Source organism: Suncus etruscus, chromosome 6 (assembly GCF_024139225.1).
Source record: "Suncus etruscus isolate mSunEtr1 chromosome 6, mSunEtr1.pri.cur, whole genome shotgun sequence".
NCBI lineage: Eukaryota > Metazoa > Chordata > Mammalia > Eulipotyphla > Soricidae > Suncus > Suncus etruscus.
In genome coordinates, this window is record NC_064853.1 from 15,708,105 (window position 1) to 15,727,884 (window position 19,780).

Sequence of the window (19,780 nt, forward strand, 5' to 3'; positions counted from 1 at the left end):
TGTGCAATCACACGAGATGACCTCCAAATGAGACACGAGTTGTTTCCGCTTCTTTTGAGCCCCGTTTCCCCCTTTTTTTTGTTCCTTTTAATTGTGAACATTGATCTTGAATTCACACACCTTTGGGAGAAGTAGTCAGAAGGCATCAGAGAAAGATGTTTTTCTAAGTAGGAATGTTTGCCTCAAACCAACCAGAAAGCCAAAAAGCATCCTCTCAGCTCATTTTTTCTTTGTCCCAAACGCCGCTGTCTGGTGAGAATATAGTGTGAGTTCTTAAAAATATGATCCTCGGGCCCGGAGAGATAGCACAGCGGTGTTTGCCTTGCAAGCAGCCGATCCAGAACCAAAGGTGGTTGGTTCGAATCCCGGTGTCCCATATGGTCCCCCGTGCCTGCCAGGAGCTATTTCTGAGCAGACAGCCAGGAGTAACCCCTGAGCACCGCCGGGTGTGGCCCAAAAACCAAAAACAAAACAAAAAAAAACACACACACACAAAAAAAAATATGATCCTCATATAGGGTCAGTATAAGCTTACTGGTCATTTAGATTCAGTTTTCATAAAATAGTATTGCAGTTGTGTACAGTGCGTTTTATCCCCTGCAGCACCTCACACTGACACAGACTCACAGGTCTTCCCTGTCACCCCAGACCATTTGCTGGAAGGTGCAGGTCTTTTTTTTTTCTTTTTTGTTCTGTGGGTGTTTTGTTGTTGTTGTTGTTGTTGTTGTTGTTTTTGTTGGGCCACACCCAGCTCAGTGGTACTCCTGGCTCTGTGCTCAGAAATTGCTCCTGGCTCAGGGAATCATATGGGACACCAGGGATCGAACCCAGGACAGTTCTGGGTCAGCCGAGTGCAAGGCAAACACCTACTACTGAGCTACGGGTCCGGCCCTTGTTCTGTGGTTTTGCTCTTTTGGGCATCACAGCCTGTGTGCTCAGATCATTCCTCCTGACAGTCCATATGGGGAACCATATCTGGTGCCCGGGATCCAATTTGAATCAGCTCTGTGCAAGACAAGCACCATAACCCTAGTCTCGCTTTTGTTTTCCTTTTCTCTTCTCTTCATGTTCACTATAAGTTTATATGAAACTGATGCTTAAGTACTTGGAGCAGTTACCATCAATTTAATCACCTCCATAGCATCCTCACCAGGATTCCTCTCCAGAAATCAGTTCCTATCAGGTCACCCTTCAAAACGTGTCAGTTTTCATTTCCTGCAAAAACATGGAAGTTTCTCTGTTCCCATAAACTTTTCCCAATTGATGCTTTGAAGGAAGGAAAAACAAAACCCAAATGGTTGGTTCTCTGAATAGGTACATAGATGTAGTTTATTTTGTTGCCTTTCCACTTTGTGAACTCTCTCAGTTTCTAACTCTTCTCTCCCTCTCAGTTTCTAACTCTTCTCTCCCTTTCCGTTTCACTTTGTTGCTTTTGCATTTTAGGGATTGTTGACTAATGCTGTCACTGTCATTCATTTAACAGTATTTTCCGATCATATGTCCTTCAACTTCTATTGATGCTTATAGATTGAAGATTACCTGCTTCCTAGAAACTTTAAAATTGCCCTTTATAATCTGTACAGTGTCACTCTCAAGAACCTTCTTTGTTTTTTAAAATGTGGTCTTTTTTTAGTATTCTTTTTTTAGTATTCTTTTGTTTTATTACACATACTCTGGTTATGTTTATTATAATTCAACTTTTGGGAAAGAGGTGAATTAAGAATTTAATACCAGAATGATAGTACAGTGCTGAGGGCACTTGGTTTGCATGATTCCGACCCGGGTTCCATCCCAGGCATCCCATATGGTCCCCTGAACATTCAGTGACTCCTGAGTGCAGAGCTAGGAGTAACCCCTAAGCACCATCAACCCCCAAATAGAAGCACATGAATAATCAATTCCAAATGGTTGGTTAGATATCTCAACACTTGAACTTAATCCGCTTTTTCTCAGCTGACTTAAAATTTCTCTCAGGGGCCCAGAGAGAGAACACAGCGGCGTTTGCCTTGCAAGCAGCCGATCCAGGACCAAAGGTGGTTGGTTCGAATCCCGGTGTCCCATATGGTCCCTTGTGCCTGCCAGGAGCTTTTTCTGAGCAGACAGCCAGGAGTAACCCCTGAGCAACGCCGGGTGTGGCCCAAAAACCAAAAGAAAAAAAAAATTTCTCTCAGAGGATCATTTAAATATGAAGTGAAGCCATATTTAGTTTGGCAGATTTACTGATTAAGCCATCAAATGGAAAAGAATCTGGACTCAGTTGAATGTTTAAAATTTATTGCTTATTAGGACAGAGAAAGGACCACTGTGGCAATCAGTGATAGTTGGACATGATCACTTTGGACAAGAACTGGGTGCTGAAATGAAGTAAAGTGATATGCATGATACCCCTTCAGCAACAGTTTTGCAAACCAAGCTGTCTAAAGGAGAGAGAGAGAGAGAGAGAGAGAGAGAGAGAGAGAGAGAGAGAGAGAGAGAGAGAGAGAGAGAGAGAGAGAGAGAGAGAGAGATATTGAAAAAGAAATAAAATGGCGGCCAGAATGATAGCACAGCGGTAGGCCATTTGCCTTGCATGCTGGTGACTCAGACAGACCTGGGTTCAATCTCCAGCATCCCATATGGTCCCTCAAGCCTGCCAGGAGTGATATCTGAGCACAGAGCCAGGATTAATCCCGTAAATCCGACGGGTGTAGCTCCTTCAAAAAAACTAAAACCAAGAAAAGTAAAATGTCTGTCGCAGAGGCAATTTGAGGGTGGGGAGAGGGACGGGAGGGTAACTGGGGAAATTGGTGGTGGGAAATGTGAACTGGTGAAGGAATGGGTGTTGGAATGTTATATGACTGAAACTCAAACACTAACTACTTTGTAACTGTAGCTCAGGGTAATTTAATGGGTTTTAAGAAAAATAAAAGACGTTATTGTGGTAATGCCCAGAGACATTAGAGATGAGGCCTGGAAGGAACAGCTCACGATACGAAGTTCACCACAAAGAGTGGTGAGTTCAGTTAGAGAAATAACTACACTGACAACCATCATAACAATGGTAATGAGTGAGAGAAATAGAATGCCTGTCTTGAATATAGGCAAGGGGGGTAGAGGAGGAGGGAAATAGGGGGCATTGGTGATGGGAATGTTGCACTGGTGAAGGGTGGGGGTGTTCTTTTTATGACTGAAACCCAACTACAATCATGCTTGTAATTATGGTGCTTAAATATATTATTTAAAAATAAATTAAAAAGTGAAAAAATTTATTGGTCATATTGAAATATCAACTAGTCGGTCATATGGCAGTATCAATAATATGCCACCAATTCCTTTTTACCTTGGAATTTAAATTATCCAAAGTGTTCTTCACTATTCAGTAAATGTGAGGCATTGTTTCAGGTGCTGGGAATATAGCATTTAACTAGTTGGATACAGCTTTTGCCCTGTTGGAAATATTCAAACAAAATAGAGCAATAAATGGACAAATGAGGCACTTGAATTTTCTTAAACAGGTTGTTAAGAGTTGTATGTGAAGTAATTAGGTGGTTTGCTGGGATAGAGTCCAGGTGTGGCCTCCTTGCATGTGACTGTGATGGCTGTGACCCCAGTTCGAATCCCGGGCACCACAAATGGTTCTCTGAGTGTCAGCAGGTCTCACTCCTGGGTACAAAGCCAAGAATTAATTGCCCATGAGCACCACCAGGTCTGGCCCCCAAACCAAAAATTAAAACAAAATCAAAATCCCTAATCTAGGAATCTGTGCAGGAAGAAGTTCCATTTTCATTTCTGTTTTCTCAGTGGATACTTAGTAAATGCTCTCACCGTGAAAATGATAAAATCTATGAAAACCTATAAAATCATGAAGGCAAGTACATTAACTTGTACTTTCTGCTCTCTCCTCTCCCCCTTGAGATGGGAGTCTCACACCCCCTGCCTGTCATCTCAGTGGGATTCTGTTCCTTAGGTAGAAATCAAACTCTGGAGTTCACAGTCTAAGCCCAGGAGGTGAGAACTTAAAGGGCTGCGGCATATGCTTTGCTTGAAGGATACATGGGTTTGGTCCCCAGCACCACACAGTCGTCTAGTGCACAACCACAAGTGGTGCCGGGGCTGAGTCCCACAGGATGTGGCCCCAAACCAAAACCAAAACCAAAACCAACCAACCAGAAACATAAAAATGTTAAAAGACTATACAGTGCTCTCTCGCTCTCTCTCTCTCTCTCTCTCTCTCTCTCTCTCTCTCTCTCTCTCTCTCCCCTCCTCCTCCTCCTTTTCCTCTTCCTCTTTCTTCCTCTTTCCTCCTCTGTCTGTCTCTCCTCCCTCTCTTCTCCCCTTCTCTCCTCTTCTCTTTGTCTCTGTCTCTCCTCCTCCTCTTTTTCTCCTCCTTTCTGTGTCTGTCTTTCTCTCCTCTCTAACTCTTTCCCAGATTTCATTCATCTGTTTTCTTTTTTTTTAAGTTTATTTTTTAAACTTTATTGATTAATTAATTGGTTGGTTTTTGGGCCACACCCAGCAGTGCTCAGGGGTTACTTCTGGCTCTACATTCCGAAATCGCCCCTGGTAGGCTGGGGGACCATGTTGTGCTATCTCTCAAGCCCCTGTTTCATTTTCTTATCTCCAAATTCCTCTGGAACCTACTTTATCCATTGTCAAACCAAGCCTGTCAGTACCTGTCTCGTTCCAAGGCCGCATCTTCATTCCTCCCTCAGTGGGCCCCTAAGCAGTATGTGGCCAGCGTCTGGGCAGGTCCTTTTTGGTTGTCTTTCCCAGGTTTCCATGACACCATGTGTCTTAGGTGAAGTGGATGGAAAAATCTCCTCTTCTTTCCAGCTTCTCTCTTGGCTTGTTTTTGTTGCCATTGCTGCTGTCACACTCGATGCTGCTTGGAGTGGGCCAGAGACATTCCCAGCTAGAGCCAGACCTGGGCTGTGGGCCTGATGTTTTGCTGGTCACTTTGGCAATGTGGGACTCAGGCCTGACAAGGTTTAGGATCACAAGGCCACCCTGAGGTGTTTGGGAAGGACCTGTAGTATGACCACTCAAGTTGAGTAAGATGCAAGATCATCAAAGTCAAATAAATATAAACTAATAAGTGATTGTCTCATAGTCAGAGTACAGTTACATGTAACATATATCCATGTGGTTTTGAATACTAATGTATAATATTACTGTACTAATCTACTCATTATACTTCATAGATCCTTGACCATGTTTATACAAAAATCACATTTATATGTGCATCTTGTCGATCTGCTTGGAGGAACTAAGATAATATCAAACTCTGTTTTAATTTACCTGGCATTTTTAATTTATTTTTAACTAATTAAATTATTTAATTGAATCATGAGGTATGGTTACACAGTTGTTCGTGATTAAGTTTCAGTCATACAATGTCCAGCACCCTTCATCAGTGCACATCTTCTGCTACTGTCAACAGTTTCCCTCCCACCCTCTCCTGCCTCTACAGCTTTTTTATTCACACTGTCTCTTTGATTCTCTCTCCCCCACCCTCATATCTCTCATCTCTCTTCCCTTTTCCCTTTTAGACATTGTGGTTTGCAATATTGTCACTGAAGAGCTATCATGCATATACCTCCTTTCAGCACCAAATCAAAACTGGTTTTGTTTTTGTTTTAGTATTTTTTGTTGTTTGTTTGATTAACTTTTTTGTTTGATTTTTGGACAAAACATGGCCACACTCAGGGGCTACTCCTGGCTGTGAGCTCAGAAATCACTCCTGGCAGACTTGGGGGACCATATAGGATGCCGAGGATCAAACCCTGGTCAGGTGCGTTCAAAGCAAATGCCCTACCCACTGTGCTATCGCACCGGCCCTGGTTTTTTGTTTTGTTTTGTTTTTGGGTCACACCCGGCAGCACTCAGGGGTTACTCCTGGCTCTATGCTCAGAAACCGCTCCTGCAGCCTCAGGGGATCATATGTGATGCCAGGATTCGAACCACTGACCTTAGGCATGAAAGGCAAATGCCTTACCTCCATGCTATCTCTCCGGCCCCTGGCCCTGTGTTTTTTTTTCCCTTTTTTCTTGGGGTGTTTTTTTTTTGTTTTTTTTTTTTTTGAATTTTTTTGTTTTGGTTTTGGTTTTTTCGGGCCACATCCATTTGATGCTCAGGGGTTACTCCTGGCTAAGCGCTCAGAAATTGGCCCTGGCTTTTGGGGATCATATGGGACACCAGGGGATCGAACCACAGTCCTTCCTTGGCTAGCGCTTACTTCTAGTGCCACCTCGCTGGCCCCTTTTTTGAATTTTTTTGAATTTATTTATTTATTTATTTTTTTTAAACACCTTGATTACATACATGATTGTGTTTGGGTTTCAGTCATAAAAGGAACACCACCCATCACCAGTGCAACATTCCCATCACCCAAGTCCCAAATCACCCTCCTCCCCACCCAACCCCCGCCTGTACCCTAAACAGGCTCTACATTTCCCTCATACATTCTCAATATTAGGACAGTTCAAAATGTAGTTATTTCTCTAACTAAACTCATCACTCTTTGTGGTGAGCTTCCTAAGGTGAGCTGGAACTTCCAGCTCTTTTCTCTTTTGTGTCTGAAAATTATTATTACAAGGGTGTCTTTCATTTTTCTTAAAACCCATAGATGAGTGAGACCATTCTGCGTTTTTCTCTCTCTCTCTGACTTATTTCACTCAGCATAATAGATTCCATGTACATCCATGTATAGGAAAATTTCATGACTTCATCTCTCCTGACAGCTGCATAATATTCCATTGTGTATATGTACCACAGTTTCTTTAGCCATTCATCTGTTGAAGGGCATCTTGGTTGTTTCCAGAGTCTTGCTATGGTAAATAGAGCTGCAATGAATATAGGTGTAAGGAAGGGGTTTTTGTATTGTATTTTTGTGTTCCTAGGGTATATTCCTAGGAGTGGTATAGCTGGATCGTATGGGAGCTCGATTTCCAGTTTTTGGAGGAATCTCCATATCGCTTTCCATAAAGGTTGAACTAGACAGCATTCCCACCAGCAGTGGATAAGAGTTCCTTTCTCTCCACATCCCCGCCAACAATATTTTAAAATATTTTATTAAAACACCTTGATTACAAACATGATTGTGGTTGGGTTTCAGTCATGTAAAGAACACCCCCAATCACCAGTGCAACATTCTGTGACCGGAGAGATAGCATGGAGGTAAGGCGTTTGCCTTTCATGCCGAAGATTATCAGTTCAAATCCCAGCATCCCATATGGTCCCCCGTGACTGCCAGGAGCAATTTCTGAGCATGGAGCCAGGAGTATCCCCTGAGCACTGCCGGGTGTGACCCAAAAACCATAAGAAAAAAAAAAAAAAAAAAAAAGAAAAGCAAAACCAGTGCAACATTCCCAGCACCAGTGGTTTTTTAACTTCTGAATTATGTTTTACTCTGTATTTTCCAGAAGATTGTTAGAGAAGAAAAACTTGCATTTTGAAAATTAGTTCACCTGTATTCTGAATTCACTTCTACCACTTACCTTGGTTCAATGTGCAAATCATTGGGCTACTCTGGACTTTAACTCTTTTTTATTTTTTTGGGTCACACCCAGTGGTGCTTAGGGGTTACTTCTGGCTCTACGTTCAGAAATTGCTTCTGGCAGGCTCAGGGGACCATATGGGATGCCGGGATTCGAACCACTGTGCTTCTGCATGCAAGGCAAACACCCTATATCGATGCTATCTCTCTGGCCCGACTTTAACTCTTTTTGAAGAAATGGGGTATAATTGTATGATGTAATTTCTCTAAGAATCAAATAAATGCTGTATGTGAAACTATTTGTCACGGTGTCTATAAGATACAAAAGCAGTGTTTTTTTTCCCCTAGGATTCTTGTGGTATTTTGGTATTTAACCATAGAGTATCTTATAGATGAGTTCACTGCCATGTCTAATATTGTTTTCACAGAAATCTTCTCTACATATACCCTCAGAGTCTTAATTTTGCCAACCGCCAAGGTTCTGCCAGAAATATAACAGTGAAGGTCCAGTTTATGTACGGGGAGGACCCGAATAATGCTATGCCGGTAAGAAATGTCCTTTGCTTTTCCTGTTCTTTCTTGATCTTTCCTGTAGACAACTGTGTGGTATCGTTGGATTGGCAGTTCTAAGCTAGAAATACCCATGATATGGGGAATCAAATTTCTAACTGCATTGCTATCTTTTTTTTTTTTTTTGGTTTTTTGGGCCACACCCGTTAGATGCTCAGGGGTTACTCCTGGCTACGCGCTCAGAAATTGCCCCTGGCTTGGGGGGACCATATGGGACACCGGGGGATCGAACCGTGGTCCTTTCCTTGGCTAGCGCTTGTAAGGCAGACACCTTACCTCTAGCGCCACCTCGCCGGCCCCTGCATTGCTATCTTGCAGATAGCAGAGAATTGGAAATCATTTTGTGGAAAACTTATGCCAGGCACTCCCACAAGCCCTTGTGATATAAAGAATATAAGACAAACCCTTTAAATGGTAACTAGGGTCAGAACAACACTATATAAGGAGATGGTCCTTGGACCAGTCAGTGCTCATCCCAGGCATAAAGTGATTAAAAAACCATTTCTCCCCTCAAAAGTATTTGATTGATTATAAGTTAATGCCCAATATCAGTGTAATCATAGAAGGGTGCTTGATCAGGTGTAAAAAATGTTGGAAACAGGCCAGAGTGATAGCAGGTAGAGCATTTGGCTTGTACACAACCAATCCAGGTTCAGTCTCCGGTATCCCATATGGTCCCCTGAGCCATGATTCCTGAGCTCAGAGCCAGGAGTAACCCCTGAGCACCACCAGGTGTGGCCAAAAAAACAAAAACAAAAACAAAAAAAGTTGAAAACCACCAATGCCGGGCACTTCTATGGGTTTGGATTCTCAACTACCCTCAAGATGAAAAAATGATGGGGTAGTATATGTGTGTGTGGTATTGTTCAGCAATGCTATCTGGATGATTTTAATAATTATCATTCTCCTCTTCCATGAAAAATACTGTTTTCTTTTTTTGGGGGGGTCACACCGGCAGCACTCAGGGGTTACTCCTGGCTCTACACTCAGAAATCGCCCCTGGCAGGCACGGGGAACCATATGGGATGCCGGGATTTGAACCACCATCTTTTTGCATGGAAGACAAATGCCTTACCTCCATGCTATCTCGCCGGCCCCGAAAAATACTGTTTTCTGCCTTGGTTGCATCTTAAACTAAAACAAAACAAAATAAAGAAACCCAACCACCTAGCATTCAGGGACCAGGGAAATGAGTCAGGAGGTAGTACAAACCTTGCATGTGCAAGACTCCGAGTTTGATGCCCAGCACTGTATGGGGGTGCTGTAAGGAGAGCATGAAGGAATTGAAACTGAAGTGAGAAGATCCTTGGGTGTTGGGTTCAGGTTTGGTTGAGGTGCCAGGACTTTGAGATCCTTACTTCCAGGAGACAAGTATAGCCTAATTAAACTCCAAATTCCAAAGCATCACCAGGAAAAAGCCTCAAATTAAATGTAAAAGAAATGAAAAAAAAAAAAAATACTTGGAACCAGAGAGAGAGGAAAGATCATAGGAGTTAAGAAGCTTGCCTTGGGGCCGAGAGATAGCATGGAGGTAGGGTGTTTGCCTTGCATGTAGAAGGACGGTGGTTCGAATTCCGGGATCCCATATGGTCCACTGAGCCTGCCAGGAGTAACCCCTGAGCGCTGCCGGGTGTGACCCCCCCAAAAGAAAACTTGCCTTGAATGCAGCAGTCCCAGTTAAGACCCCAGCTTTCGGGCCCAGGGAGATAGCACAGCGGTGTTTGCCTTGCAAGCAGCCGATCCAGGACCAAAGGTGGTTGGTTCGAATCCCGGTGTCCCATATGGTCCCCCATGCCTGCCAGGAGCTATTTCTGAGCAGATAGCCAGGAGTAACCCCTGAGCATCGCTGGGTGTGGCCCAAAAGCCAAAAAAAAAAAAAAAAAAGACCCCAGCTTTCATCCCCACCATTAAAAAAATAAATAAAAGGGCTGGAGTGGTGGTGCAAGTAGTAAGGCATCTGCCTTGCCAGTGTTAGCCTAGGACAGACCGAGGTTCGCTCCCCAGTGTCCCATATGGTCCCCCAAGCCAGGAGCGATTTCTGAGCACATAGCCAGGAGTAACCCCTGGGCATCACTGGGTATGGCCCAAAAACAAAAATAAATAAATAAATAAATAAATAAATAAATATACCAGTATATGGAGCCAGAGCAATAGCACAGTGATAAGGCGTTTACCTTGCATGTGGTTAACACAGGACAGATTCCACTTTGAATCCCAGAACTCCATATAGCCTCATGAGCCTGCCAGGTATAACTCCTGAGCTCCATTGGGTGTGACTCCAAAATAAAATAAAAAAAAAACACAAACTAAACAAGCCAGTGTATCTCATCTCAATTTATAATATAATAATAGAACATGAGATCTTGGCAGGCATCAATGTCTCAAAATCTTTCTAAAGGATCACCGTTTGGACCCAATACTAAGGTGTGTCCTGATTCTTGGAAGATTAGAATGAGGATTCAGAGAAGAAGTGTTCAGAGGGAGAAAAGAAACTCCTGTAGAGTTTCTCGAAGTAATTAAAAAGTTAGAGGAGACAGATCTGAGCTAAGCCAGAGGTCAGTGCTATGTAAGTGAGACTGGCAGTGAGTTAGGGGTAGTGGGGCCCAAATAAACCTAAGTGACTTTATATGGGTTTTCTTTGTTTTTTGTTTTTTGCCTTGGTGGTGCCCTAGGCCAACTCCTTCCTGGTTGCTCCAGGGACCGTGCAGTGCCAGCAACGGACCCCAGACCTCCCCACATGTACAGTCTATGCTTCGACCCATGAAGTCCTCTTTCCCGCCCTGCAGTGGGCATTGGACTAATGTTAGTAACCTGGGAATAGCAGCAGTTCCAGGCACTAGGGCAATGTTCACCCTCTTGGAACTGGAGTGAAATGAAAATAAGCTGAGAATAAATAGCTACGTTTGTCTGTTCATGGCGTCCAGTGCTCCTGATGGCTTAATGGAAGCAGTGCACATCCCTCTCCCATATTGCCTTAGCTCAAGTTATTCATCTTTGTATTCTTCCCTGGCTAGTGATTCCGGTAGTTGCATATCACATACTTTGGACACACATTTCTTTCTAAGGCTTAGAATTAGTGTTTCAAAGTCCTTGATCAGCTCGTTCTTCCTGTTGAGGAATCGAATGTGTCATCACAGTTGAAGGGAAGATTGTGGAGTGTGGGAACCACATTTTTCTGCTGTCCCCCCACCCCCACTTTGATGAGGCTGAGCCCTTGCACAGACCTTTAATTTCCTCAGTTCCCTCACTAGACTGTGAGCTCCTTGAGGGCAGGGACCGAGTCTTCCTCGCATTTGATGTCTAGCTCCTACCTGTACCAGCAAGTCACTGATTCTCAGTCCATGCTGCTGAAGGACTAAAAACACTTTTCACGGCAGAGCAGTTTGTGATACAAAAAATCTGTGTGTTGCTGAGTGAGCAATCACAGCTTTTTGAGAAGGATGGGGAAAAGGTGCCCCATTCCTGTTGTTTGCATTAGTCATGTGAAAATACGATGCTTTTGTGTTTATGTCAGTGACCAGTTTGAAAAGATCCGTGCACATCCAGTGTTTGCTTGTGTGTGTATTTTTAAATAAAAACTATTCAGAAAAAAAAAGAAAAGGGGCTGGAGCAATAGCACAGCAGCAGAGCTTTTGCCTTGCATGCAGCCGACCTGGGAAGGTGGAACTGGGTTCTATCCCCAGCATCCCATATGGTCCCCTGGAGTTCGCCAAGTGTGATTTCCAAGCACAGAGCCAGGAGTAATCCCTGAGCGCCTCTGGGTATACCTCCCTCCCACCCCCCAAAAAATCTATTTAGAGAAGTCTGAAGTTCATTATCAGGTGATCATAGAACTGATCACCAGACTATAAACTTCATAATCCTGGCCCTGGAACTTTTTCATCAAAATATTGTTTTGTGAGCAAATTGATGAAATTAAACATTTTTTCAGAGTCATAATTGTTACACACCCTTAATATACAAGGGTTGGATTAAAATGTTGGGGTAAAAAAGTATTAATTTTATGGTGATTCAATTAAAAAAATAAAACAAAGAAGAAGAAACTCTAATGCTGGGACAGATCAATAGTACAGCAGGTAGGAGGTTTGCCTTGCATGCAGCTGACCTGAGTTGTATTCCCGGCATCCCATAAGGTTCCCCAAGTACTGCCAGGAGGATTCTTGAATACACAGCCGGGTGTGACTCGAGATAACCCCTCCTCCACAAAAAGAAAAAGAAACTCTAATGCCTGTAACTATGTTGTTTTAATATAGGGATGGCACCAATTATTCAATTTTTTGGATGTCTTTTTAATTTAGGGATTATACCAATTAACAGTGCCCTAAGGAATTAGCCTTGGATGGTTTTGCTAGTTGTGCTAATTGAAATGTTGATGCTACAGCCGTAGTCCATATTAGCTGTTCCTTCATCCATAGAGATGACACACCAGACTTAAGTTCTAAACTGTGGTCATATAAGATAGTGCCAGCATGAGTTTATTGTTTCTCGACTCCTCTCCAGAAATTATACAGGTGCCTCTTCTACACCCTGGTGTACCTCTGAGTGTCTCCACATTGCTACAGGTTCAGTAGGTATGGACAGGGTGTCACTGATTAAAAAAAAATAAAAAATAGTACCAGCCTGTTTCATTTTAGAATCTTAGCCATGATCATGTCTCATTGAGCCATCTTTCCAGTCAACTTTTCTAATTAGTCACAGAAAGTAGTTTTTTTTTTTCAATGTGATGAACACATTTTTGGTTGTTTATAAATTCCCATGTAAGAATAAGGAATGCACTTTGCAGGCTAAGATTTATAGTCTGACCTAAGAGAAATATCCTTTACACATCATTTCTCTTTGGCAAAATTATGGCTTTTTTATTGAATCTATCAATTTATAAAGTGGATATAGGTCATTCAAGGCTCAGGTTTCTCATATACACTCTAAATTATATGCTACATTCTGGTTTTTAAATGAATTTTAAAGTTATTAAGTGTTCCTTAATACCCAATAGGTATAAATATAATAAAAATTCTTTGAATGTGAATGTCAGTTGGGTCTGTAGTTGCAAAGAAATTTATCATTACATAATTTGTACTAATAAGGGTTTGTAGGCACATTGTTCTTCATTGGGCTAATTTTTGCCCTTTGTTCTCAAATAGTTATTGAATCAGACCAATTCTTAACATAGAAATGAAGCATCCAGCATTTATTACAACAAAGTTTCAACATGCTGTTATTTGTTACAGGTAATCTTTGGTAAATCTAGCTGTTCAGAATTTTCAAAGGAAGCCTATACAGCCGTAGTATATCATAACAGGTACTGAATTCAAATATTTCTTTCAAAGTTACTCACTTCTCAGTAGCACGGTTAGCACTCACACTAGTGTGTTTAATGCTTTGCGGCACTGAATGTGCAAATTCACAATGCAACGGACACTGAAGTTAACGAGTCACAACCTGTAGACTTCTCAACTGTGGGACTTGGTACACACCATCTTCTCTATCTGATTCTCTTATTCTTTTCTTTTTAGGATATTGTAATTTAACTTATGGTCAGCTCTGATTCTTTGGTCTTTCCCTGTCCCTATCCCCATAGCCCACCCACTTCCACCTCATGCTTTGTAATCCAACTTAACCCCCAAAGCCTGACTCCATAATCATTCAGACTGGTGGTTACTCAATACCCCATAATCCTTGCAGTTATCAACTCTCCATTTCACTTCTTTGGGAAATAGTTAACTTTGGATAACCTTCAATTTTTTTTTTTGCTTTTTAGAAAAAAATTATTGAATGCTATTGAAGAAGAATCACAAACTGTGTACTAAAGCTAGGCTATAACACATTGATTTGATTACACAAGAGGGGTTCAGTAATCCATTTTATTTTAGTTTGACTCACTCCTCTTTGGTAATCTTGACTTCTCACCACTCCCTCTCACCCACACATTCTCTTCTCTTGACAATAGTGATGTCTCCTTCCTTCCCCCTCTGCTCTTTTCTTTAGCTTCTACTTCTTTTTTATTTACTTTTGTACTGGCCGTTCGCATTCCAAGTGAATTGAGCCCAACCAACTTGGAATTGAACAACTTTCCTCTTTGTTTTGATTTTTTTGTTTGTTTGTTTTTCGGGCCACACCCGTTTGATGCTCAGGGGTTACTCCTGGCTAAGTGCTCAGAAATTGCCCTGGCTTGGGGGGACCATATGGGATGTCGGGGGATGACCCGAGGTCCTTCCTTGGCTAGAGCTTGCAAGGCAGACACCTTACCTCTAGCGCCACCTCACCGGCCCCTCGTTTTGATTTTTATTTAGAAGTCTTTACCACCGTGTTCAATTTCTGTGCCTCTCTCTACCTCTGGCCCCTTCCAGCAAGAACTTCTCCAGCTTTCCCCTTTCTTCTTACCTCAGTCCTTATTTCTTTGGCTCCATCTCTTGACAAAAAAACTACCAGAGTTTCCTATACAGGAAATACAAGCAGAGCAAATTTGTCTTCTGTGCTGGTGTAAAGCATTGGATTTTTCCCCTTGCATTGTTTAAGACTTTCTTCTTTTGAGTTTTTGAGTGCTTTTTGAAATTCACACCGATTATCCGAAACACTCTTTTTTGAACTATCAGTCTTCTACCCACAACAGATTTTCCTTAATTTTCTGTTTCTATCATATTCTCTCCCTAAATATTCTTACACATACTTCTCAGTTAATTTTCACAAGAAGGCTGTTTTTATTGGCACATGGATTGCTCCCGACTCTTTATTTCCATGGGGCCAGAGTGATAGTACAACAGGTAGAGTATATGCCTTGCAAATGGCCCACCTGGGTTTGATCCCTGGCTTTCATATGGTTCCCTGAACCTGCCAGGAGTAACCCCTGAGTGCTGCTGGGTGTACTCCCCTCAAAAAACCAAAAGATAATAAAAATAAACTCTTTATTTCCACCTCTATCTGAGACCAAAAATGATATTCAGTGACCGATACTCTCTGCCTCTTTAATTTCCCTAACATTCTAACACTGTCTCTCTATCTTACTAAGTACCACCATTCTGCAAGTTGCTCAGACTCAAAATTGAAGATCTCCTTTCCTTTCTTCTTCTTTCCTCTGGTGTGCAATTCTCATTTGCCTCTTGGTGATTTTCTTTCTGCCCCCTCACGTAAACATCCTGTGTCACTGTTTTCTGATCTTGTTTTTTATGATAATATCATTCCCTTCTATTTGCTGTACTCCCACTCATTGGCTGATATCCCAGGTCATTTATCTCTTTCTACGTGACAATTCCCTGGTCTGCAACACGAAGTCCTCTGCTCAGTTCTGTTCTGAAGCTCTTACATCCATATGCTCTATTGCAAGGGATGGTAAACTTTTTTTATTGCCAAAGGCCAACATTTCATAGTTTAGACCCTAATGTGACTCATGTGGCCTCTGTGGTCACTCCAGAGCTGCTCAAGCAAAAAGTAGCCAAAAGACAGTGAGTTAGATTTAGATTGCAAGTGAGGATGTGTGATGGCTAGCAAAGTTTTCTTTGTGGGCATTGAAATTAAATTTTATGTAATTTTTCGAATGAAATGCTATTACTTTTATCCTCCAGCCACATACGCTTAAAAATGTGAAAACCAGATAGGAAAATGAATGATTCAGTGGATTGTTATGCAGGCTTTGCATACAGGATCCCTGGGTTCAATTCTTAGCACCCAATGATCATCGGAAAATTGCCGGGTGTGGCCCCCCAAACAAATAGTGAATTTAAAAATATAGTCGAACTTCTTACTATGCAGAATTTAGTCATGGACTGCTTTTGGCCTGCAGTCCTATCTTGCCACCCCTATGCTCTATAGCATAGCTGTTGCTTGAGTCTTACTTATATTTTGTACAAAATCACATCTCTTAACAGTACATAGTTTGAAGGTAGTTTGTTTTTGTTATTGTTGTTCATTTTTAAACCTCCACAGAGTCTTAGAGTGCTTAACCTAAAGGTGAGCATTGAAAGATACTTGAGTGACTAATTTCTAGCCATTTACTTTTTCACAAAAGCCTCTATACCAAATGATTCAGGAAAAGGCAAACTAAAATGCATTGAATTAGAAAAATTGTCACTAAAGAAGACACTAACTTTCCTACTGGTAGTTTGATTTTTATCGCATAGTATTAGGTAAGCAACACATAACATAATACCAACTACATTTCTGGTAAATTTGGCTTTCTTAAATTCAGGAGGGGCCAAGATATACTGTTAAGATGTAGAACATCTTTTCTTTACCAGAGGCCTCAAATTCTCAGGTGGCTGGTGTTAATTGTCTTTCATGGGCTTCTGAAAGCCTCTAGCCACTTAATAGTTCTGTGACTGCATCAACACTGCTAGCGTTTTTTTTTTTTTTTGAGGCTTCTTTGTGATGAAAGGATATTTTATCTATTAGCATCAAAGAAAAAGCCTTTTAATTGGTGGAATGACGCAAATGGAACCATGTGGTCTGTGTGCATTTTCATTGACTAGAAAGCTGAAGGACAGTGAAAGTGGAAAATTGAAACAGGAAAGCCCCACTTTTTAAATGTCACAGTTGCCGCCATATTTCTTTGTATAAATGCTCCTGGTTACTAGTGACAATGTAATACTGAGCTGAGCCTGTCCTTGACTTGTTCAAACATGATATTTGTCATATTGTTTGAGTGGCTGGGAGCATTTCTAAACCAGGAGATAAATCTAGTTTGTAGGTGTTCTCTAACACCCCCACTTTATTTTTATTTTGAACCACTAGTAAATCCACTAATCTTTGTTTTGGAAGCATCATTTCTGTAGTAATGGAATAATTGATACAAAACATTCTGCAGATAGCCCAACTTGATAATTGGATGACTTAAATATCCCCTTTTTTTTAAACAAAAATAAAATGCAAATTAGTCTAATATAAGACTATGTAAGATTATGGCATGGTTTAAAAATACACACTTACTGAAGCAACTTTATTTTTTTCTATGTTATCGTCATCAGAGTTGGAATATAAATATAGGAAACCTGACCCAAGTCTTCTCTTAATACAGTTTTCAATATAATGAAGCTATCCTGATCACAGTGGGGATTATTTTTGAATTCACAGATAGTAAGGTTACTCAACATTTTCATAAAAATGGATGAGAAACTTCAGAAACAGAGGTAGCCCCCTTCTCATGGATGGATGGAGGAGTTAGCTACTTTGAATTTGGGGATGAGGGGAAAAATATCTTGGAATAAAAGAAAAATGAAGCATAAATTCTTGAACTTAATAGAACTTAATGATGTAGATAACTATCATTCTTTATTTGGAACCCATTACTGACTCATTATTGATGTGTTGTGTTTTGTTTCCTTGTATGAAGGTCTCCTGATTTCCATGAAGAAATCAAGGTTAAGCTCCCTGCTACTTTAACTGATCACCATCACTTGCTTTTTACTTTCTATCATGTTAGTTGTCAACAAAAACAAAATACCCCTCTTGAAACACCAGTTGGTTATACAGTAAGTATATTTTTTGTTTAACTCTTTAGCTCTTATTTGTCTTAATAGTAATTCAAGTCAAGATACCGTTGATGTTCATTAGTACTGAAGTCTTTCCTGGTGTGATTTTTCACATGGGTGTGGTGGGAAAGTCATCAACCAAGGAAATACTTCTTCGTGTAACTAGCTTGTGCAGATACTGGTCCTGAGTTTTATAAGTTTGCCCAGTAGATCAATGTCAGTCTGTACAGTACAAGTAAGGATTCTGTGAAAGAGAATGTTTTGAAAGTGAAGTGGTGGAAAGAGACCCTGGCAATTCAGACCCTTTTAAATTGCCTTTAAGCAAAGCCATAAACACTGCTGAGTAGTTTTTGAAATTCCTTAGCGCTGTATTGCAAAGGTAAACCCTAGGCGAAGGCCAGTTATCTTGCTGCCAGATGGTCAAAGAAATTGAGCAGCGAGAAAAACCAGCATTTGTTTCACATAACATCTTGCAGCTAGGAACACAAATTTGGCTGTGCGGAAGAAGATAAGTTCAAAACCCATGAGATGGTGCAAAGAATTAGAGCTCAGCCGGAAGCCCTGTGTGGTTGCCTTAACACTGATGACGCGTGTGCCTTCCACACCCTCCACATTGAGGGATCCCTTGATAAAAATGGTGTTATATAATTTCTTTATAGTTGATATGCCTTCTGTTCTGAAGGGGCCAAGGATAATAGGGCTACAACCCAGGGTCTCCTACGTATCATGAAGCAATGCTCTGCCCAAGAGGGATTCTGAAGGCTTGTCACTGTCACTTGCATCCCTGAATCCCTGGGTGTTGAGTGGGGCCAGACAAGTTGGACTCATTTCAAGTTCTTAAAGTGGATTTTCCACCAACTCCTTTGGACCAGACATTTAAGTGAACTTTGTTTCTTCTTCCTTTCAAAGTGGATCCCAATGCTGCAGAACGGAAGATTGAAGACAGGCCAGTTCTGCTTGCCTGTTTCCCTGGAGAAGCCGCCACAGGCTTATTCTGTACTGTCCCCCGAGGTCAGTGTTCTTTACTCTTGGGGTGCCTCATCCTCATCCCAATCCTGTCACCATAGTCTTTTGTTACCAAGTTGTTGGTCTCACATAGGAATTGCTTTTTCTTCCTTTAAGAGTATATATACCGGGGCCGGTGAGGTGGCACTAGAGGTAAGGTGTCTGCCTTGCAAGTGCTAGCCAACAAAGGACCGCGGTTCGATCCCCCAGTGTTCCATATGGTCCCCCCAAGCCAGAGGCAATTTATGAGCGCTTAACCAGGAGTAACCCCTGAGCATCAAATGGGTGTGGCCCCCAAAACCAAAAAAAAAAGTACATATACGTAGCAGCAATCTGATTGTCTCCTATCATTATAATGAGAGAATCCTAGAAGCTTTTCTACTCTTTTGCAGACACAGAGATACTCATTTTATCACCAAAATAAATCAACATCTATCTGAAGCCAAGATACATTTGGAGAATTTTCTTTTGTGACATGCTAATCTTGAAAAGTCCACTCTTTTGTGGATGACATTTTACTTTTAAGGTTGGAGGAAAGAGAATAGATTTTAAAGTGTCATGTTGGAACGATGTGGGCTTGAAAAATATAAATAACAATATTATAAATACAGCACACCCAAAATGGTTTAAAAGAAAGATTTTTTTTTTTTGGTTTTTGGGTCACACCCAGCGGTGCTTAGGGGTTACTCCTGGCTGTCTGCTCAGAAATAGCTCCTGGCAGCACGGGGGACCATATGGGACACCGGGATTTGAACCAACCACCTTTGGTCCTGGATCGGCTGCTTGCAAGGCAAACGCCGCTGTGCTATCTCTCCGGGCCCGAAAAAGAAAGATTTTAAAATGATTTTTTTTTATAATTCTTTTTCTAATTGATCATGTAATCCAAAACTTATGTAGGTAGAAACATGCAGTACAAGTGATGTTTGTGAAAACACTGATAATGACATAAGACTTGGATGTGGGAGGAGGAAAAATCTCAGTGACTACTCAGTTGACTCCATTCCATTGCTAAAGTGTCTTTTGAGAACTCTGATCACCACCAGTTGCCTTTGAATGCCTTGAACATAACTTTAGTAAATGTTAGTATGAAAGGAAACTGGGAATGTGCTCTTGGTGCCATTTAAGTTCAGGGCACAACTCAGAAAACATTCCTAAGTGAACTTGTGTAGCTTTTAAGAGGAAATGACATGCTTGAGTAAGCTGCTACTCTGACCTCTGTTCCCAGCAATCTGTGCCTTCACTCATGGTTCATTCCACTTAGCGAGTTATT

At 41.5% G+C, this 19,780-nt stretch overlaps 1 protein-coding gene across 1 annotated transcript in view; it reads left to right on the forward strand.

Moving 5' to 3' along the window:
* Positions 1–19,780, forward strand: part of DOCK7 (dedicator of cytokinesis 7) — a 193,924-nt gene that overhangs the window by 90,759 nt on the left and 83,385 nt on the right. Inside the window, exons 15-18 of the mRNA XM_049774381.1 lie at positions 7,903–8,020; positions 13,273–13,343; positions 17,367–17,505; positions 18,415–18,516. Coding sequence (XP_049630338.1) covers positions 7,903–8,020; positions 13,273–13,343; positions 17,367–17,505; positions 18,415–18,516 — 430 coding nt within the window. The remainder of the gene's footprint in view (positions 1–7,902; positions 8,021–13,272; positions 13,344–17,366; positions 17,506–18,414; positions 18,517–19,780) is intronic.